At 44.2% G+C, this 23,606-nt stretch overlaps 1 protein-coding gene across 1 annotated transcript in view; it reads left to right on the top strand.

Annotated features, from left to right (window-relative positions):
* The window catches only part of myo3a (myosin IIIA), a 94,008-nt gene extending 78,212 nt beyond the window's left edge, over window positions 1-15,796 (top strand). Inside the window, exons 35-37 of the mRNA XM_041880303.1 lie at window positions 4,535-4,575; window positions 14,467-14,841; window positions 15,247-15,796. Of these exons, the coding sequence (XP_041736237.1) occupies window positions 4,535-4,575; window positions 14,467-14,841; window positions 15,247-15,364 (534 nt within the window). The 3' untranslated portion in view covers window positions 15,365-15,796. The remainder of the gene's footprint in view (window positions 1-4,534; window positions 4,576-14,466; window positions 14,842-15,246) is intronic.
* The last annotated feature ends 7,810 nt before the right edge of the window (window positions 15,797-23,606 follow it).

The following is a 23,606-nucleotide window of genomic DNA, read 5'->3' as shown; positions in this document are numbered from 1 at the left end:
CTGCAGTATGCAATCGTCGGGACCAGAAACATCTTCCTGCTCCTGCACAGACCTAGCATGACCAGAATCCAGGGAATAAACAGTATCAGCCAAAAGAACAGCCTTACCGTCCTCTGTAGACTCCCCCTGTTCAGTCTCAGAGGAACGTGCATAATAGGGTTTTAACAAATTTATATGGCACAGTTGATGTGCTTTCCTCCGTTCTGGAGTGGCAACTAGATAATTTTGCTCAGTGTCCTGGCGCACCACTGTATATGGACCTTGAAACTTGGCTTGAAAAGGAGAACCAACAATTGGCAGCAGAGCCAGAACCTGATCACCTGGACTAAAGTGACGAGGCTCAGCTCGCCGATCATATATGCTCTTCATCCTGTCCTGTGAAGATGATAGCTTCTCTTTAGCCATTTCACCAGCGGCATACAAGCGTCGCCGAAAATCACACACATATGATAACAGGGACTGAGGAGGCTCGGGAGACTTCCAGTCATCCTGGAGAACAGATAAAAGCCCACGCACCTTATGTCCAAACACTAGGTCATTTGGGCTAAAACCTGTGCTCTCCTGTGAAACCTCCCTAGCAGCTAACAGTAACCAAGGCAACCCCCTCCTCCCAATCCTTATCCATCTCAGTACAATAAGATCTCAACAAAGACTTAAGCGTTTGATGGAAACGTTCCAGTGCTCCTTGACTTTGGGCATGATAAGCGCTAGCCAAGTTGTGTTTAATATGGAGTTGTTGGAGAACCTGTCCAAAGAGATTAGAGGTGAAATTAGATCCTTGATCACTTTGAATGACCTTAGGGATTCCAAACAGTGAGAAAAACTGAGTCAAAGCTTTTAACACAGACTTAGTCGTGATAGACCTGAGAGGATAGGCAGCAGGAAACCTAGTGGTCTGACACATCACAGTCAACAAATAATTACTACCCTTTCTGGAACGAGGCAGAGGACCAACACAGTCAATAATCAGATACTCAAAAGGGTTACTGAGTACAGGAATAGGGAACAGTGGTACCGGCTTAATAGCTTGATTAGGTTTACCAGTTAATTGACAGGTGTGACAAGTTTTGATGAAATCAGAAACATCCCTCTTTAATCTTGGCCAAAAAAATTCGTAATATGCGATTGTAGGTTTTTCTCACACCCATATGCCCAGCAACGTCATTGTGAGAAGTTGTCAGCACCAACTCACGAAGCTTAACTGGTACCACAACCTGACTAATCGCCTCCCCCAGAAAACAACTACCATGAGACATCCACTTTCTCATCAGGACCTCCTCTTGGAGAAAATAGCCCTGTGCGACATCTCCCAACTGTTCCACAGACACAATTTGGTCCCGCAACTCTTCTAATGTAGGGTCAGTCCGTTGCGCCTCGATTAAATCGGAGCGGGATACAGATAACGGGATAACAGGGAAAACAGTAACAGACTTCTTTATGGTATTCTCGTTAGCCAGCTCCGTGACCAGGTCGTCATGGATCATAGAACGCGTCACTGCACACGCAGAAAACACCTCTGGGAAATCTTGCGCACTCTCATCAGGAATCCCTACAATTGACGGCTTAGTGGAAACCACTAAAGATGGAGACACGATAGGCCACACACGCTCCCCAGCCAAGTTATTTCCAAGGATCACGTCAATACCCTCAATAGGCAATGAAGGACGCACCCCCACAACAACCTCACCTTTCACCAGTCCACAATCCAACATCAGTTTATGCAATGGAACTGACAGAGTGTTCAAACCTATTCCCCTGATTAGAACACTATTCCCCGAATCAGTCTCCGCAGAGAAGGGTAACACAGACTCCAACACAAATGATTCAGAGGCACCTGTGTCTCTTAGGATCTTTACTGGCACTAGGTTCTTACTTCCTACCATAGACACAAAACCCTCCGTAACGAAAGGTAAATAGTCGGGATCAATATAACCCTTCACCTGGCTCCGGGCAGGAGACAATGCGTCATGAGTGAACTGATGTGGAACAGGCGCGGCTAACGCTGCAGGCCTCGATTTACCATAAGCACCTGTACTGAATTTACCCCTAGATCTAAGAATCGGACATTCATTTTTCCAATGACCTAATTCTTGACAGTAGTGACACTCTTGACCAACGTCAGTTTTACCACGGGTATCAGGCTCAACCCTATTTGAATGAAACTCTGCCCGGGAACCGAAGTATCTCGGCGAGCGAGGCCCAAATCTCTGCGAACGCCCCCACTCACTCCGAATACGGGGTTCTGCAAAAACATTTTTGTGAGTCAACACATATTCATCTGCCAAAACCGCAGCTTCAGCAACAGTCTTTATTTTTCGTTCGTTAATGTACGTCGCTATTGATCAGGGATTGTGTCCTTAAATTGTTCTAACATAATCAGATCACACAGCCCTTGGAAAGTCATAACTGCAGAGGCAGAACACCAGCGATTGAACTGTGAAGATAATATTCGCGCAAACTCAACATGAGTCTGCTGATCATCCCTTTTTAAAGTTCTAAATCGTTGGCGGTAAGCCTCAGGGACCAATTCGTAACTCTGTAACACAGCCGTTTTAACCTTCTCATAACTAACACTGTCTGCTACGCTAAGAGCTGAATATGCTTCTTGCGCTTTACCAGTCAGCACACACTGCAACATCAAAGTGCGATCAGAATCAGGCCAACTCCTAGCGTCAGCAACACGCTCAAACAACGAAAAGAATGTCTCCGGGTCCTTTTCATTAAACTGGGGCAACAACCGTAAATTCCCTACAACATCAAATGTCTCTGGATTACGACCAAAAGAGGAACGACCCCTAGGTAACTCTGGGTCACCTTCCCAGAGCAAACTCTCCCCCTGAGAGCTTTCCTTCCCTAACCAACTCTAGTCGCTCTTGTTGCAGCTTGATTTTAGCACGCTCCATATCCTGTTTAAATTCCAATTCCCTTTCATATTTTACACGATCATGCCCTAGCTGTAACAGAAGCAGTTCTTTCTGCTGTTCAAAAAGAAGACTACTATGACTAACCGATGGAACGGTCATTGTAACATATCGGGGAGACAACGTGTCCTCAGCAGAGGCTGCCCCAGTGGTAACATCCAGAATACCACTCTCCATCAAATTGGCCTTCAATATTAACCTAATAGAATTTTTTAGACGTTTATCACTAATTTCAACCTTGTAGTGTTCAGCAACCTTCAACAGCTGTTCTTTAGTACATAATTCTAACAGTTCTTCTGATGGAAAGCGAATGAACTCGTCTACATTAGACGCCATAATCAGGGAAAATTTTTTTAAATATATATAGATCATAATAATCTTGCTCAACCCCTCTGCTGAGCACACCAGACACAAGAGAAATACAATCACACCGAGCACCACAGAAAAGAGCTGGGACATGGAGCTTCCCCAAAACCTACAATAACTCAACCCTAGTCTTCGTGCAGATTTGCGGTGGGTAATTACGCACTGTAGCCCGCTGGCAAGGAATTAAACCCCCCAGCACGCTGGTAGATTTCCCCAAGCCACGGATGTGCCCCCGAGACAACTGCTCAGTCCACTGACACCACACAAAAATAACAAACATTTAACCATGCCCAACGTATCCCAAAACAAAACACGTCACTAAGCCTATCAGGGGAAAAAGCTATAGCTCCGGGTAGCAAATGTCACTACCCTACCCAATCTCCCACTGAGGTACACAGCCGATTGTACTCACCTCAGACCGATGTCCCAACAGCGAGTAGAGCAAGAGTTTCCAGGCTGGGCAGGGACTGGAAACTAACCAATGTACTCTCTCCAACGCAGTACAAAACCCAAAGGCAACCAATACTGGCCTATCAAACTCAAACAAACTAACAAAATTTACAAAGAAAAACCCTACAGAATTGGACATTAACTCCACGTTCTCCCAAACACAACCAGTTCAAAATCCCGGACGAGCCCCCACTTGTCACGAACCGGCTCAAGTTCAGTAACAAAAGGGAGACACGTGGAGACAAGGAGTACTCAAAGTATATATTTATTAATTAAAGTAAACTAAATCAAATAACAATGGTGTGTGTAATCAGTAATCAGTAGTGTACGTGAGTGTTTGCATGCATAAATGTAATATGGAAAAGTGTTGAAAAGTGCCAAAGCAAACAACCCAAAAAAGCCTCAAAATATCACAACCAAGATCAAAGTATCTGCCTGGAGAGAGTCTTCCCAATGAATGTGGAAGAGGTCCATTTATCCTGGGACACACCCGGCCCAGGTGTTTCCCATGTAGCTGACGACCCCCCCAACTCCGCCCACCGGCATCCTAATAAGGAAACAAGAGCAAAGAGAGAATACGGCAGACAGAGTGGGAGGGTCGTCACACTAATCACTTACCAACATTCGACTTTGAGAACCAATCACTGTAGGCTTTAAGTTATAGGTTTTTACATAGTCTTGAAGGCCATATAGAAGGATAGACGCCTTATAAGTAGGCTATAAAGCTAAACGTATTCGCAGATTTGAATCCTAGTTTATTTCCATGTAACACTACTTCCTGTGTCTTTCCCATTCAGAGGTCTGTCCAGGATGACAAACGCAGGCCACGGAAACAAGGGTAAGTCAACAGCTCATCATTCACCCAGTTTTAACGAGCCACTGGCAGCTACTGGCAGGCCTTTAAGAGGTTAGATCTGCAGCTTGGCACTCTGCTTGTGAGTAATGAATATGGGACAGTGCCAACTGTAAGGCCAGGGTGTGGGTCCAAACTTAACGGCCTGTAGCCTTACACATTTACAATGGACTTAATTGGCCTCATCCTTCATCCTCCTTATACAGTGGTTTTACTTAATGAAATCTAACTATATGACAAGTGCCATGTGGACAAAGTCCAATATAATGCACTCATAGTAACATCAGTATTTCTATTGTGTGTTTGTTGAGTATTTTGTGAAAGATGCAGTGATAAATTATTTAGGATCTACAATAAACCTAATATTTTGCCAAATATATGATAGACAGACCATTTGAGCCTTGTTTGCTTCATTTCAGTTTTTTGTTTGATGTGAATCTGTGTGTGGTGAGTGTAGCACCCAGATAGGTGCTGATAGAGGTTCCCCTAGGCTGGCAGATAGACAGATAGGTCTGGATGAACAAGGAAGGGGCATGGTACTTTATCACAGGAATCTGGACACACACACACACACACACACACACACACACTGGGCTGTACGACGACGAGACTCTACACATCAAGGGTAATCATTTGTTAGCAGATAAATAAAGCCAGCGATGGACAGGAGCAGTTTACATGCATCATTAAGAACGAGAAGGTCAGGAGGAAAGATAGCACCTCCAACTGTGGCTGACAGCTGAGAAAGAGAGGGGGAGAGGGAGAGGGACAAAGTGGAGAGAGGGAGTAAAAAAGGAGGGGAGAGAGGGATAGAGAGAGGTGGTTTGTGTCAATGAGGAAAAGCAGTGGTGAAACAGCACAGTGAAAAATGAAATGAAATAGATACAGTGCCTTCAGTAAGTATTCATGCCCCTTGACTTATTCCACATTTTGTTGTGTTACAGCCTGAGTTCAAAATTGATTAAATCCATGAGTCAATACTTTGTAGAAGCCCCTTTGGCAGTGATTACAGCTGTGAGTCTTTCTGGATACGTCTCTAAGACTGTGCAATGTGCAACATTTGCCCATTATTATTTTCAAAATTCTTCCAAGCTCCGTCAAATTGGTTGTTGATCATTGTTAGACAACCATTTTCAGGTCTTGCCATAGATTTTCAGGTACAGTGCATTCGGAAAGTATTTAGACCCCTTGACTTTTTCCACATTTTGCTACGTTACAGCCTTATTCTAAAATTGATTCAATTAATTTTCTTCCTCCTCAATCTACACACAATATCCCATAATGACAAAAATGTTTGCACATTTATAAAAAATTTAAAATAGAAATACATTATTTACGTAAGTATTCAGACCCTTTGCTATGAGACTCGAAATTGAGCTCAGGTGCATCCTGTTTCCAGTGATCATCCTTGAGATATTTCTACAACTTGACAGGAGTCCACCTGTGGTAAACTCAATGGATTGGACATGATCTGGAAAGGCACACACCTGTCTATATAAGGTCCCACAGTTGACAGTGCGTGTCAGAGCAAAAACCAAGCCATGAGGTGGAAGGAATTGTCCGGAGAGCTCCAAGACAGGATTGTGTCGAGGCACAGATCTGGGGAAGGGTACCAAAAAGTGTCTGCAGCATTGAAGGTCACCAAGAACACAGTGGCCTCCACCATTGTTGTCACGTACGTTGAAGGACGGGTCAGACCAAGGCGCAGCGTGAAATGCATACATGTTTATTATAACGATAAACACACGAACAAAACAACGTAACGTGAAGTCCTCAGGCTAAACACAATAAAAGCCTCTACACGGAACAAGATCCCACAACTAATGATAGCAAACAGGCTGCCTAAGTATGATCCCCAATCAGAGACAACGAGCGACATCTGCCTCTGATTGGGAATCACACCCGGCCAACATAGAAATACACAACCTAGAATGAGAACATAGAAAATACAACATAGAATTCCACACCCTGACTCAACATACTAGAGTCCCATAAGTCAGGGCGTGACAGTACCCCCCCCAAAGGTGCGGACTCCGACCGCACAAACCTGACATAACAGGGTAGGGTCCAGGTGTGACGACCACATTCTCTCAGCCTCCCCGTTGCACCCCTGGTCTGGTCTGGACCTCGTGTGCTGCTTCCCCTCTCCTTCCTCCCACGATGTACCAAGCCCTGTCTGGACCCTGGTGTGGGAGACCCCGAACCTGGAGAGGGGCTGACGTCTGGGTCTGGACTGGAGCCGCTGACCGGAGCTGGACTGGGCACCGGTGGAGCGGACTGCTCTGGCTCCGGAGTGGAGCTGCTGACCGGAGCTGGACTGGACCCCGGTGGAGCGGACTAGCATCATACCCAAAAAGACTTGAGGCAGTAAACACTGCCAAAGGTGCTTCAACAAAGTACTGAGTAAAGGGTCTGAATACTTATGTAAATGAGATATTTCAGGTTTTGTTTTTAAATAAATGTGCCAAAATAAAATAAAAAAACTGGTTTTGCTTTGTCATTACAGGGCATTGTGTGTAGATTGATGAGGACCATGTTTTATTTAATCTATTTTAGAATAAGGCTGTAGCGTAACAAAATGTGGAAAAAGTAGAAGGATTACTTTATCCTATCCCAGGTATTCCTTAAAGAGGTGGGGTTTCAAATGTCTCCGGAAGGTGGTGAGTGACTCCGCTGTCCTGGCGTCGTGAGGGAGCTTGTTCCACCATTGGGGTGCCAGAGCAGCGAACAGTTTTGACTGGGCTGAGCGGGAACTATGCTTCCGCAGAGGTAGGGGAGCCAGCAGGCCAGAGGTGGATGAACGCAGTGCCCTCGTTTGGGTGTAGGGACTGATCAGAGCCTGAAGGTACGGAGGTGCCGTTCCCCTCACAGCTCCGTAGGCAAGCACCATGGTCTTGTAGCAGATGCGAGCTTCAACTGGAAGCCAGTGGAGTGTGCGGAGGAGCGGGGTGACGTGAGAGAACTTGGGAAGGTTGAACACCAGACGGGCTGCGGCATTCTGGATGAGTTGTAAGGGTTTAATGGCACAGGCAGGGAGCCCAGCCAACAGCGAGTTGCAGTAATCCAGACGGGAGATGACAAGTGCCTGGATTAGGACCTGTGCCCCTTCCTGTGTAAGGCAGGGTCGTACTCTCCGAATGTTGTAGAGCATGAACCTACAGGATCGGGTCACCGCCTTGATGTTAGCGGAGAACGACAGGGTGTTGTCCAGGGTCACGCCAAGGCTCTTCGCACTCTGGGAGGAGGACACAACGGAGTTGTCAACCGTGATGGCGAGATCATGGAACGGGCAGTCCTTCCCCGGGAGGAAGAGCAGCTCCATCTTGCCGAGGTTCAGCTTGAGGTGGTGATCCGTCATCCATACTGATATGTCTGCCAGACATGCAGAGATGCGATTCGCCACCTGGTTATCAGAAGGGGGAAAGGAGAAGATTAGTTGTGTGTCGTCAGCGTAGCAATGATAGGAGAGGCCATGTGAGGATATGACAGAGCCAAGTGACTTGGTGTATAGCGAGAATAGGAGCGGGCCTAGAACTGAGCCCTGGGGGACACCAGTGGTGAGAGCACGTGGTGCGGAGACAGCTTCTCGCCACGCCACTTGTTAGGAGCGACCGGTCAGGTAGGACGCAATCCAAGAGTGAGCCGCGCCGGAGATGCCCAGCTCGGAGAGGGTGGAGAGGAGGATCTGATGGTTCACAGTATCAAAGGCAGCAGACAGGTCTAGAAGGACAAGAGCAGAGGAGAGAGAGTTAGCTTTAGCAGTGCGGAGAGCCTCTGTGACACAGAGAAGAGCAGTCTCAGTTGAATGACCAGTCTTGAAACCTGACTGGTTTGGATCAAGAAGGTCATTCTGAGAGAGATAGCAAGAGAGTTGGCTAAAGACGGCACGCTCAATAGTTTTGGAGAGAAAAGAAAGAAGGGATACTGGTCTGTAGTTGTTGAAATCGGAGGGATCGAGTGTTGGTTTTTTGAGAAGGGGTGCAACTCTCGCTCTCTTGAAGACGGAAGGGACATAGCCAGCGGTCAAGGAGGAGTTGATCAGCGAGGTGAGGTAAGGGAGAAGGTCACCGGAGATGGTCTGGAGAAGAGAGGAGGGGATAGGGTCAAGCGGGCAGGTTGTTGGGCGGCCTGCCGTCACAAGTCGCAAGATTTTATCTGGAGAGAGAGGGGAGAAAGAAGTCAAAGCATAGGGTAGGGCAGTGTGAGCAGGACCAGCAGTGTCATTTGACTTAACAAACGAGGATTGGATGTCGTCAACCTTCTTTTCAAAATGGTTGACAAAGTCATCCACAGAGAGGGAGGAGGGGGGGAGGAGGAGGAGGATTCAGCAGGGAGGAGAAGGTGGCAAAGAGCTTCCTAGGGTTAGAGGCAGAGGCTTGCAATTTAGAGTGGTAGAAAGTGGCTTTAGCAGCAGAAACTGAGAAAGAGAATGTAGAGAGGAGGGAGTGAAAAGATGCCAGGTCTGCAGGGAGTCTAGTTTTCTTCCATTTCCGCTCAGCTGCCCGGAGCTCTGTTCTGTGAGCTCGCAATGAGTCATCAAGCCACGGAGCTGGAGGGGAGGACCGAGCCGGCCGGGAGGATAGGGGACATAGAGAGTCAAAGGATGCAGAAAGGGAGGAGAGGAGGGTTGAGGAGGCAAAATCAGGAGATTGGAGGGAGAAGGATTGAGCAGAGGGAAGAGATGATAGGATGGAAGAGGAGAGAGTAGCGGGAGAGAGAGAGCGAAGGTTGCGACGGCGCATTACCATCTGTGTAGGGGCAGAGTGAGTAGTGTTGGAGGAGAGGGAGAGAGAAAAGGATACAAAGTAGTGGTCGGAGACTTGGAGGGGAGTTGCAGTGAGATTAGTAGAAGAACAGCATCTAGTAAAGATGAGGTCAAGCGTATTGCCTGCCTTGTGAGTAGGGGGGACGGTGAGAGGGTGAGGTCAAAAGAGGAGAGGAGTGGAAAGAAGGAGGCAGAGAGAAATGAGTCAAATGTAGACGTAGGGAGGTTGAAATCCCCCAGAACTGTGAGGGGTGAGCCATCCTCAGGAAAGGAACTTATCAAGGCGTCAAGCTCATTGATGAACTCTCCAAGGGAACCTGGAGGGCGATAGATGACAAGGATATTAAGCTTAAATGGGCTAGTGACTGTGACAGCATGGAATTCAAATGAGGAGATAGACAGATGGGTCAGGGGAAAATTGAGAATGTCCACTTGGGAGAGATGAGGATTCCTGTGCCACCACCCCGCTGACCAGATGCTCTCGGGGTATGCGAGAACACATGGTCAGACGAGGAGAGAGCAGCAGGAGTAGCAGTGTTTTCAGTGGTAATCCATGTTTCCGTCAGCGCCAAGAAGTCGAGGGACTGGAGGGTAGCATAGGCTGGGATGAAGTCTGCCTTGTTGGCAGCAGAACGGCAGTTCCAGAGGCTGCCTGAGACCTGGAACTCCACGTGGGTCGTGCGTGCAGGGACCACCAGGTTAGAGAGGCAGCAGCCACGCGGTGTGAGGCGTTTGTGTAGCCTGTGCGGAGAGGAGAGAACAGGGATAGGCAGAGGCATAGTTGACAGGCTGCAGCAGATGGCTACAATAATGCAGAGGAGATCGGAATAAAATGAACTAAACATCTGGGAAAGGAGAGAGCGGGGCCTCCCTCACCACAACTCCCAAATATAACTCTCCCAACTTCCACCTCAGAAACTATAATTGTTGTAAACTACAGCGGTTCAATGTTTTCTAGGAATAGACTAACCTAGTTTATTCAGCTAGCTAACTAGGTGCAGTATTATTCCGTGAAAAACGTCCGGGCACCTCGTCATAAGACGCCACAGCCAGCTAGCATGCCGGTCTCCAGCAGCAGGGTTTAGCGCCAATACTCAGCCACAACAACCACCAGTGTATCAACACACAAGCAGATCGTTCGTGTCCGTGTCTAACGTTGTGGGTTAGTCCCGACAGCTTGAGCGAGTCCGTCGTCAACTTATTCAGCCAGTTAGTTAGCTAGAATAGTTAGCAAACTAGCTAGCCATTGCTTTCAGACAAAGAAGAACCCCTCCTTTCACGGCACGAACACACAGAGAGAGCCAAACTAACGTTAACTAGTCACCCATGTCCCGAATTCCTTGAGCGACTCGGGCTATCAATATGTAAAAAACAAAAAAAGTGTAGGTTATGACTTACCCCTAGCAGCTACTGTTAGCTAGCCAAGTGCAAAGCTAGGAACGACGCCTGTATCTTTCTAGTGACTGGGTAGATTGATACACCATCCAAAGTGTAATAAATAACTTCACCATGCTGAAAGGGATATATGATGTCGTTTTTTTGTTTGTTTTTTTAACAATCTACCAATAGATGCCCTTCTTTGCGAGGCATTGGAAAACCTCCCTGGTCTTTGTGGTTGAGTCTGTGTTTAAAATTCACTGCTCGACTGAGGGACCTTACAGATTATTGTGTGTGTGGGGTACAGAGATGAGGTAGTGTCACGTTCGTCATAATGAGTGGACCAAGGCGCAGCGTGATATGCGTACATCTCTTTAATAGTGTACTTAGCAACACGATACAAATAACAAAACAACAAAACGAAACGTGAAGTCCTCGGTCATACACAAACCTACACGGAACAAGATCCCACAAAACACAAGTGCACAACAGGCTGCCTAAGTATGGTACCCAATCAGAGACAACAAGCAACAGCTGATTCACGTTGCCTCTGATTGAGAACCACCCCGGCCAACATAGAAACACATAACCTAGAACAGAACATAGAAAACGAAACATAGACACTACACAAAGAAACTAACACCCTGGCTCAACATACAAGAGTCCCCAGAGCCAGGGCGTGACAGGTAGTCATTCAAAAATCATGTTAAACACTATTAATGCACACAGAGTGAGTCCATGCAACTTATTATGTAACTTACTAAGTACATATTTAGGCTTGCCATATCAAAGGGGTTGAATACTTATTGACTCAAGACATTTTAGCTTTTTTTTATTGGTAAGAAAATTGAAAAACATAATTCCACTTTGACATTATGGGGTATTGTGTGTAGGCCAGTGACAAAAAAATCTCAATTTAATCCATTTGTAATTCAGGCTGTAACACAACAAAATATGGAAAAAGTCAAGGGGTGTGAATACTTTCTGAAGGCACTGTAGAAAAGCAGAAAGGAAAGGAGAGAGGTTCACAGAGAAGGGGATAACCAATGAACAGAAGAATGTGTGAGAGAGAGAGAGAGAGAAAGAGACACCAAGCCTGATTTAGAATGATTGGGCTGGTAATGATGGAGGGATATGGAAAGAGTGAGAGAGATAAGCCCTATCCCACCGCAAAGTAAACCCCATTCAGGTTCACTAAACCCCATTTGGCTCCTGAGACACAGGTCCTACAGTGAGGGAAAAAAGTATTTGATCCCCTGCTAATTTTGTATGTTTGCCCACTGCCCACTGACAAAGACATGAGCAGTCTATAATTTTAATGGTAGGTTTATTTGAACAGCGAGAGACAGAATAACAACAAAAAAATCAAGAAAAATGCATGTCAAAAATTGTATAAATTGATTTGCATTTTAATGAGGGAAATAAGTATTTGACCCGTCTGCAAAACATGACTTAGTACTTGGTAGCAAAACCCTTGTTGGCAATCACAGAGGTCAGACGTTTCTTGTAGTTGGCCACCAGGTTTGCACACATCTCAGGAGGGATTTTGTCCCACTCCTCTTTGCAGATCTTCTCCAAGTCATTAAGGTTTCGAGGCTGACGTTTGACAACTCGAACCTTCAACTCCCTCCACAGATTTTCTATGGGATTAAGGTCTGGAGACTGGCTAGGCTACTCCAGGACCTTAATGTGCTTCTTCTTGAGCCACTCCTTTGTTGCCTTGGCCGTGTGTTTTGGGTCATTGTCATGCTGGAATACCCATCCACGACCCATTTTCAATGCCCTGGCTGAGGGAAGGAGGTTCTCACCCAAGATTTTACGGTACATGGCCCCGGCCATCGTCCCTTTGATGCGGTGAAGTTGTCCCCTTAGCAGAAAAACACCCCCCAAGCATAATGTTTCCACCTCCATGTTTGACGGTGGGGATGGTGTTCTTGGGGTCATAGGCAGCATTCCTCCTCCTCCAAACACGGCAAGTTGAGTTGATGCCAAAGAGCTCGATTTTGGTCTCATCTGACCACAACACTTTCACCCAGTTCTCCTCTGAATCATTCAGATGTTCATTGGCAAACTTCAGACAGGCCTGTATATGTGCTTTCTTGAGCAGGGGGACCTTGCGGGTGCTGCAGGATTTCAGTCCTTCACGGCGTAGTGTGTTACCAATTGTTTTCTTGGTGACTATGGTCCCAGCTGCCTTGAGATCATTGACAAGATCCTCCCGTGTAGTTCTGGGCTGATTCCTCACCGTTCTCATGATCATTGCAACTCCACGAGGTGAGATCTTGCATGGAGCCCCAGGCCGAGGGGAGATTGACAGTTATTTTGTGTTTCTTCCATTTGCGAATAATCGCACCAACTGTTGTCACCTTCTCACCAAGCTGCTTGGCGATGGTCTTGTAGCCCATTCCAGCCGTGTGTAGGTCTACAATCTTGTCCCTGACATCCTTGGAGAGCTCTTTGGTCTTGGCCATGGTGGAGAGTTTGGAATCTGATTGATTGATTGCTTCTGTGGACAGGTGTCTTTTATACAGGTAACAAACTGAGATTAGGAGCACTCCCTTTAAGAGTGTGCTCCTAATCTCAGCTCGTTACCTGTATAAAAGACACCTGTGAGCCAGAAATCTTTCTGATTGAGAGGGGGTCAAATAGTTATTTCCCTCATTAAAATGCAAATCAATTTATAACATTTTTGACATGCATTTTTCTGGATTTTTGTTGTTGTTATTCTGTCTCTCACTGTTCAAATAAACCTACCATTAAAATGATAGACTGATCATTTCTTTGTCAGTGGGCAAACATACAAAATCAGCAGGGGATCAAATACTTTTTTCCCTCACTGTATTAAATTAAAACTGGTAATCAGGTCTCCAGAGAATGACACACAAATGATTCCCCTTGCGCTGTGAGAATAAGCATTCGATTTCAACAATAAAACTTGTTTACTGTGTTAATGAAAATGCAAACCCAACTAAAACTCAACTTTCAGTGCTAGAGGAACACCTTTTTAGTTTTAACCCGGAAACCCGTTCTGCGGTTTTGATTGAATAGCATCCATTGTGTGGCCGGTCTAACTGAATGATATAATAGTGGCAGAATCCTGTTAGTTAGAGAGTCCGTAGGCATTGAGGCTTGCCCGTCTGCCTGCCTCTGCCTGCGACATAGATTACTGTTTCTATTACATAACTCAGCCAATAAGCCCGGAAGAAGAGGGGGGATATAAAAACCCACAGAGGGGAAATTTCCATTTGAGTCTGTCAATAGAGGAGGAGGGGAGGCAGTAATTAATCAGGAACTAGGAAGGCCCCTCCGCCTCGGCTGTAAAACTAAAGGTCCTAAATTCACGTTATGCACAGCTCCAGCTAGCTCATCACAAGGCTGGTGTAATGAGGTAATGGAGTAATGGAGTTCATATTCATGCTCAGCCTGCTATGAAATAATATACTCTGTTTAGGCTACTGTAGCCATCGGGAGAATAGCATGGCTCGCTGGAGGTACTTCCTCAATGCCAATCAATGGCCAAGCAAATGTATTCTTCATTCTCTCTGTTATTATGTCTAGACAATCAGTATGGTGCAGTATATTTCCTCACCATGATACAATGCCATATTCGGAAAGCCAAGTTATCATTCCAAACTGAAGTTTTGAAAAAGTAATGGCATAGGAAATGTCCACTTTGACTTATTGTCCTATAGTAAGTGACTGACCATAACTGCCTTCTCCTGTCTGTGCTCCAGTCCTGGGAAGCTGCTGGACGTAGATGACCAGTACTACCAGGGCCTCCCCACCAGTAAGTCCACCGGCGCCATAGCCGGAGACAGACGCACCTCCCTCACCAGACGAGCATCTCTCGAGAGGAGGCAGTCTATCGAACAGAGGCGCTCTATAGAGAGGAGACAGTCTTCTGCGAGGAGGCAGTCTTCTGACAGGAGGCAGTCTACAGCTGCAGACAGAAGTCCACAGACAACAAGACAGTCTGCAGCCTCCGACAGGAGGCAGTCTACCGACCAAAGACAGACTGCAGCTGCAGAGAGAAGTCCACAGATCAAAATACAAATTCCAGACAGGAGACAGTCTAGAGAGAGGGCAGTCTCCGAGCCAGCAGATAAAAGGTGTGTAATCCATTCACTACAGACAAATGCATACACTCACATATCTATTGTGAATACGCGTGGGAATACGTGGGAATACACAGACACAAGACACTGATACTGTATGTCCATATTATGAAAGTCTGTGATGAAGCATTATGATAAAATAAAAAAGTCAAGCTTTATTCTGTTAAGACACGCTCTGATAAATGTGACTGTAGAGAGAAAATAAACAAATCCTCAATATTCCACCATGAACCTTGGTCTTTTCTTAACTATTACCATCTATCATTCCATCTTCATCCCTCTACTCATCTTTCACTGTATTGCATCTCTCTTTCTCTTTCCCTCTTTCTCTGTTTTGTCCTCTGTTCATTTCCTCCCTGGCCCTGTCTCACTTTATCTCCTGTGCTGCTGTGTTGACAGGCACTCCATTCCCAGACTGCCCTCTGCAGAGGGCCAGGACGACAACCCTTATGACTACAGAAAACTCCTGAGGAAGACCTCCCAGAGAAGAAGGCTCATCAAACAGTACAGAGACTGAGCAGTGCCCTTCACAATGGCATACTCAATTTAAAGCAAATTGGCATAATACCTCCTTGTATGTGACACTGCCAGAAGCATGCCATAACATCTGTCGTAATGCGACATGATAGTTCATGACTGTTGACTTTTGTTAACATCTGACAAACCCTATTTGAATGTCTAATGAGTTGCGTTCTATGAAAGTGTCAGTTGTTATAAACTAACATTGGTTTTCATAAAATGTCATGACAGCTGGTATGTTTTGCTTATGGCATTGTTATGAAGGTGTTAGTCAAGCCACTTCCCTGTAGTTACCAGGTTGAGTTTGGGGCCTATACATAGCAGATGGCGTCACGAAAACTTTGTCAGTCTGTAAATACTTTTTCTGGTATAGATTTTGTCAGAAGCAGATATGTTGTATCTAAGAAGCAGATACAGTGGGGGAAAAAAGTATTTAGTCAGCCACCAATTGTGCAAGTTCTCCCACTTATAAAGATGAGATAGGCCTGTAATTTTCATCATAGGTACACGTCAACTATGACAGACAAATTGAGAAAAGAAATCCAGAAAATCACATTGTAGGATTTTTTATGAATTTATTTGCAAATTATGGTGGAAAATAAGTATTTGGTCAATAACAAAAGTTGCTCAATACTTTGTTATATACCCTTTGTTGGCAATGACACAGGTCAAACGTTTTCTGTAAGTCTTCACAAGGTTTTCACACACTGTTGCTGGTATTTTGGCCCATTCCTCCATGCAGATCTCCTCTAGAGCAGTGATGTTTTGGGGCTGTCGCTGGGCAATACGGACTTTCAACTCCCTCCAAAGATTTTCTATGGGGTTGAGATCTGGAGACTGGCTAGGCCACTCCAGGACCTTGAAATGCTTCTTACGAAGCCACTCCTTCGTTGCCCGGGCAGTGTGTTTGGGATCATTGTCATGCTGAAAGACCCAGCCACGTTTCATCTTCAATGCCCTTGCTGATGGAAGGAGGTTTTCACTCAAACTCTCACGATACATGGCCCCATTCATTCTTTCCTTTACACGGATCAGTCGTCCTGGTCCCTTTGCAGAAAAAACAGCCCCAAAGCATGATGTTTCCACCCCCATGCTTCACAGTAGGCATGGTGTTATTTGGATGCAACTCAGCATTCTTTGTCCTCCAAACACGACGAGTTGAGTTTTTACCAAAAAGTTATATTTTGGTTTCATCTGACCATATGACATTCTCCCAATCCTCTTCTGGATCATCCAAATGCACTCTAGCAAACTTCAGACGGGCCTGGACATGTACTGGCTTAAGCAGGGGGACACGTCTAGCACTGCAGGATTTGAGTCCCTGGCGGCGTAGTGTGTTACTGATGGTATGCTTTGTTACTTTGGTCCCAGCTCTCTGCAGGTCATTCACTAGGTCCCCCCGTGTGGTTCTGGGATTTTTCCTCACCGTTCTTGTGATCATTTTGACCCCACGGGGTGAGATCTTGCGTGGAGCCCCAGATCGAGGGAGATTATCAGTGGTTTTGTATGTCTTCCATTTCCTAATAATTGCTCCCACAGTTGATTTCTTCAAACCAAGCTGCTTACCTATTGCAGATTCAGTCTTCCCAGCCTGGTGCAGGTCTACAATGTTGTTTCTGGTGTCCTTTGACAGCTCTTTGGTCTTGGCCATAGTGGAGTTTGGAGTGTGACTGTTTGAGGTTGTGGACAGGTGTCTTTTATACTGATAACAAGTTCAAACAGGTGCCATTAATACAGGTAACGAGTGGAGGACAGAGGAGCCTCTTAAAGAAGAAGTTACAGGTCTGTGAGAGCCAGAAAACTTGCTTGTTTGTAGGTGACCAAATACTTATTTTCCACCATAATTTGCAAATAAATTCATTAAAAATCCTACAATGTGATTTTCTGGAATTTTTTTCTCATTTTGTCTGTCATAGTTGACGTGTACCTATGATGAAAATTACAGGCCTCTCTCATCTTTTTAAGTGGGAGAACTTGCACAATTGGTGGCTGACTAAATACTTTTTTTCCCCACTGTATGTTGTATCTACTTTTAAACAATGCTGGTAATTCGCTTCTTAGTGTGAGCTGATAATGTGTTCTTTATCATTCAAAATGTATATGAAAGGAATTGAATGTTTTAAAAAATGGAGTGGTATATGGTGCAAGCCATGAAGGCTCTAACTCTAGGATATTTTTCATTGTATTGTGATCAATGTAAAATAGGGTTGTTACTATTGATGTCAATTAATATAAAGTTGGAACCAAAATGTGGTCCTATGTAATTTATGGTGATGCACAGTGGGTGATCAAACTGGGTTCGTGGTCATCATTGGCTGTAGGCAGCTTACTTTCCTGCAATTCACTGCATGGGTACTACCACTGTATGGTTTGTGATGTACAGTATGTTGATATGAATGCTTATTTGCTGCTTGAATTGTCAATACAACATTTTATTACTGTTGTGAAGTGTAAATATACAGAAACAATACAGGTAAAAGGTCTAAGCTCATTTGAATACACAAATTGACTACTAGACCATAGTGTATGTAGTAACACCAGACCAAATGTAATGTAATATTGGTTGTCAATGCAATAACTGCATGGTTTAAGGTTACAATGATCTGTTTTTCAATTGCAATGTGTGTTATTACAGTTGATACCAACCAGGGTTAGTACTTTATCTTGTTTAACTTTAATTAAGTGGCTGTCTATATATTTGGGTCTTTTAAAATACATCATTTATCATTTATCAAATCGTGTGTGCCGTGTTTTCTTAAATCACAGATTTGAGATCAAAGTAAATATGTCATTGCTCTCCTTGGTGTGACAAGAGCAGATAGGCTGCTGTAGTTACTGATAAACTATCAGTCACTTTCTGCATTTCCTGTCCATAGTTTTTTGTCTTTAAGAGTAACTGTCCATCTGCCAAGCCCCATCATTCAGCTTACCTTCCATGTGGCTCTAACCGTTTATTAATTAAGAGAGCCTTTGGGGATGTTGACAGCTTGCCCTGACATGGAAAGAATGTTGGTTTGGGTTTTTGTCCTGCTCTTCAGGACAGTTGGTATAAACAAACTAATTGTTAAAGTTGGGGTCAAATTATATTTGATTCCAATAATTAATTAGTTTAACTGCATGGACATAGAAAGACTCAAAAAAGTAGTGCACCTTACCTGAGATCTGGTGTTTGGAGGGGGGTTGAATGTAAGTGTTAAGAACCCAATGTAAGTGTTATGATACACAGAAAGTGTTTTAAAACAGACTATAAGTACTCTGAAACACCCAAAGTGGTTCTTTAATCTGAATATTGGTGTCTTTAAGAGGGTGTTGTGAAAACAGTTTTGGGGGTTTCAGTGCATGTAAAAGGCAGCATCAAAATTATTTTTGGCTAACTGTCTCTCATACAATCAAAAGAGTTAAGAAATGCAAATGATTTATAGCCTAAATATTGATTGATGATAAGGGCCTGTGGAGAATATTTTTTGTGGAATGTACCTTTTTTCAATGCTTTATTTAGACTAGAAACAGGAGGAGACAGAGAATGAGTGAAAGTGAGACAGGCAGAAGTAAGAATTGAACCCCCAAATTCTGGGGCAGTAAGATGGTACATTTCATTGAAATTTTACACACTCAACTACACAGCCACACTGTAAAAAAAAAAAGATTCTGGGGTGAATTGAAATTGACAAAGAAAACAAAACATATACTTAATAAAAAATGAATGCAAGTCATTTCAATGATTTGTTAATTTCATTTTACCCAAAAATGTAAGAATAAATCCAACTTAATATGTTGCTTAAAATGTCAGATATTTTATGAGGATAACCAAAGACAGAGAAATATGAGATATTGAACTCATTGGTTTTAATCCTATCTTGCCACATGGCTCTGTTTTTAGAGGATTATGGGTAATTCAAAATGTTTAGACTTTATTATTCTTTTACACATGGTGTATGCATGTTTGTTGCGCCATAAGGTGTCTTGGTGGGGCAAACTCCTAACAGCAAAGCCTCTACACGACACTAAACAATACATTGACAAACGGTGCCCACAAACTGTTAGGGCCTACATAAAGCTGTCCCAACAGCAGAGCTTTCTTTTCAGCACAATGGAGTGAATCCTTACCACCGCCACACCTGGCTATCAGCGGAGCCTTGTCTGGCAGCAAAACAGTGCATTCAGCCTCATTTACTGCCTTTTTTTTAAAAACACAGCTGATATGGCTGACTTGTTTCTACATGAACGGACAAGAGGCAATCTGTAATTTTGATTAAGACATTAATGAGCGATCTAAGATGGACATAGTCATTATAACTATTTGTTCAGCACTTTTGAAATGTACAGCGACAGAATTTAGAACATGGGCCGTTCATACAGTATTCTCCCTGTACACCAAGTCAGAACCGTAGGATAAATAAAGGGGGCATATAAGCAGACAATGAAAGCTCTTACAATATTCGATGATGACATTTCTCTAAAACAGGCTATAGGCTACATGTGCACCACCAAGTCAAAACAATAGGCCTAGTAATGAGGGGGAACAAATTATTAGGGTGAGGCACATGGGCTACTAACAGCTTACTACACAACATACACTTAGTATTACTTTCTTAGCTACAGTATACATATTTCCCTGGCATTTTACATAATGTATGCAGCAGCATACAAGACATTTATGGACTCACCTTGTTGTTCTGTGCTCACTTGAACAGGAAGGTGGCGCGGCGGTCCTTCTTGTGGGCAAATTGTGTTATCAAACTTTGTCATCAAAGTCTGGTGTTCTCTGGATGTATGGTGCTTTCAAGACAACTGGGAACTCAGAAAAAAACAATATTGAATCATGACGTCAGTGATCTTCAGGTCGGAGCTCTAGAAAGCGGCCTGAGTTTCTGACTTAGAATTCCGAGTTGGATGACCGTTCAAAACGTATTTTCCCATTCGGAGCTTGTTTTATTCTGAGTTCCCAGTTGTCTTGAACTCACTGAAGTCTGAGATTTCCCAGTTCCCAGTTCCCAGTTGTTTTGAACGTGGCAGAAGTCATGCTGGATTGACAGTATGGCCAATGTATTCAACCTTTTCTGGCCCATGGTGTTGCATGGGAATGTTTATCCTCTTAAGCTTGGAAAAGAGACCCTTAAACCCAGACTTGGACCACAAACCCTCTCCACCGACTGGCTAGTGATTGCTTTGCAACGCTTGCAGTTAGCCACTGATTCCTTCCAAACCACTCATTGTTGAATTTGCGATTTCCGTTTTATCTATAATTTCTCTTCATATGACAAGGATTGAAAAGGGTTTGCCAGTAGATTGTCGACTTGATTCATGATGATGACTGCTTGTCTAACTTGATAGCTAAGATTTTGAAAATATGATGTTGACATGATCAGTCCAATCAAAGCTACGGTGGATATAACGTGATTTCACATCATTTTATCTGTGGCCAATGACCTTGAGCCTTCTTGGTTGGGCACTTCTAATGTAAATCTATGGCAGCACCCAAGGGGCTTGAACTTTCTAGCTCTCCCTGTAGATTTTGCGGTGACGTAGTGTCCCCATGAGTGACAGAACAGTGAGCCAATCACGGCACAACTAGAGAACATTACTGTTACGTTCCCCAGTTTCTATGTTGTGGTTTGTGTATTTTCATGTAGGTATTTCAGGAAATGGGTTCCTGAAATTCCCCAACAAGCAGCTGATTGAGTTGAAAAACATTGATGATTGGAGAGCTGACACCGCGCCCTCGTCAGGACGCAGCTGTCTCCAATTTACCAACTCCTCCTGAAGCTATATAAGCCCCAGTTGCTCCGAAAAGGGGAACCAGAATTGCTGAGAGTTACAGCATGTTGGTTGTATGCTAAGAGTTTGGTATGTACTGTGTTGTTGTTGCTCTGAGAACCAATTGTAATGTTTTGTGTTAGTTTGTGGCTCAGAGTTTCTTTAATGTCCTGAGTTAGTTTTTTTCTCAGGTTTTGTTGTTGAACCAGTTTGTGCTATTTTTGTTTCATTTGTTCCCAAGGGGGGAAGGGGAAGGCACCTAGGGAGTGCTTAGGCAAGAGGCCTGCGGGCATACATTACCCGTAGAAGTTGACTGTCTATGCACACTAGGAAAGACCTGGGCGGACCATCCCTTGTATTTTGGTTAGTGCACCAGGTGGTGCTAGTTAAGTAAGTAGTGGGTAGGCAGGTAAGGTAGGAGAGGTGGCTTTGATATTTACTTTCTTTGCTTTGGTTCCGTCCAGCCCCTTTTCCCCAAACTTACCGTGCGAAGGAATAAATTCCCTGTTAACGGTATTCTCTGCCTTTTGTCATCCTTACTCACACCTACAGTCCCATACCTCTTTCACACCACAGAGAGTTGAGTTGTAGCAGGGTGTTACGTTCCCTCTTCCGAGAGGCGTGTGTAACATAATGGGGGCTCGTCCGGGATTTCATTAAACCCACCGGACCCTGCTGCACTGAGCTCTCTGAAATGTGATTGAGGTGTGATGGTAGGTTGTGAGTTTGGGTGACTTGTTTAGTTTGTGTGTATTCAGGAGGCTGCTGTATACAAGATGGCTGCCTCAGCCATCTCCAAGTTCATTGAAGCGCCCTCTGTTGATAGTTTGGTGAGGTTTCGGAAAACAGATATTTTCGCTATTGCTCACCATTATGGAATTGTTGTCCCTGAGAAAGCCCTAAAGGCTGACCCACCACCACCGAAAGCACTGAGCTAGGCTGAAACACCTGCATTTTGAAGATGCCGTACTCAAGAAAGCAAATAAGAGACCATGTTTTTATGTGGTTTTATTTTACATTGTTTGCAAACTGATATGTGACACGTATCAATGCCAAAATAACATGCAAAACGGTGGGGCTCAAAACAGGTTGGGCTCAGGTGGGGCTCAGGTGGGGCTCAAAACAGGGAATTAGGCCTACATTGTTTTGACTTTACACACTCTACTTTCCATGCTCAATACTCACGTTGAATAATGTGGGAATAATTTGAATGCTGTTGAATAAATTGTCCAAATAAATTACCATATATTACCACTTATGTAACTGAAAACCATGGAACTGCAGTGTTATTCATCTTTCTTATGTATTTCCCTTACATTGACTTAGCATTTCTTTTTTTTAGAGTGAACCCATAACCTTTAAGCGTGACATTTAAAGCAGAAAAGCCCATAGGGTTGTGATGTGTTCTCAGCGGTCACACTAGCAGCACAAATGATAGATGATAGCATCCAACAGAATGTAGTCTGCCCCAAAACAAAACACAGCCCTATTTCCCCAGAAGAACTCATAGCTATTTTTTGTTGTTGTTGTTGTAGGCCTGTGCATAGCCGCGGGAAGTAGGGGTGCTGAGGATTCTGCAGCACCCCCTGAAAAATCTGAATTACAAAAAAATATTAATAAAAAACAAATATATACAGTACCAGTCAAAAGTTTGGACACACCTACTCATTCAAGGGTTTTTCTGATTTTTTTTCACTATTATTCTACATTGTAGAATAATAGTGAAGACATCAAAACTATGAAATAGCACTCTGCCTAGGTCAGTATCCCAGAGTCGCCTCTTCACTGTTGACGTTGAGACTGGTGTTTTGCGGGTACTATTTAATAAAGCTGCCAGTTGAGGACCAGTGAGGCGTCTGTTTCTCAAACTAGACATTCTAATGTATTTGTCCTCTTGCTCAGTTGTGCACCGGGGCCTCCCACGCCTCTTTCTATTCTGGTTAGAGCCAGTTTGCGCTGTTCTGTGAAGGGAGTAGTACACAGTGTTGTACAAGATCTTTAGTTTCTTGGCAATTTCTCGCATGGAATAGCCTTCATTTCTCAGAACAAGAATAGACTGACGAGTTTCAGAAGAAAGTTATTTGTTTCTGGCCATTTTGAGCCTGTAATCGAACCCACAATTGCTGATGCTCCAGATACTCAACTAGTCTCAAGAAGGCCAGTTTTATTGCGTCTTTAATCAGCACAACAGTTTTCAGCAGTGCTAACATAATTGCAAAAGGGTTTTCTAATGATCAGTTAGCCTTTTAAAATGATAAACTTGTATTAGCAAACACACCGTGTCATTGCAACACAGGACTGATGGTTGCTGATAATGGGCCTCTATACGCCTATGTACAGTGAGGGAAAGAAGTATTTGATCCCCTGCTGATTTTGTATGTTTGCCCACTGACAAAGACATGATCAGTCTATAATTTTAATGGTAGGTTTATTTGAACAGTGAGAGACAGAATAACAACAAAAAAATCCAGAAAAACGCATGT

This window comes from Coregonus clupeaformis, chromosome 7 (genome assembly GCF_020615455.1).
Source record: "Coregonus clupeaformis isolate EN_2021a chromosome 7, ASM2061545v1, whole genome shotgun sequence".
NCBI classification, from domain to species: domain Eukaryota; kingdom Metazoa; phylum Chordata; class Actinopteri; order Salmoniformes; family Salmonidae; genus Coregonus; species Coregonus clupeaformis.
The sequence above is the reverse complement of the archived record's forward strand: the minus strand, read 5'-3'. Positions and strand labels throughout refer to the sequence as shown.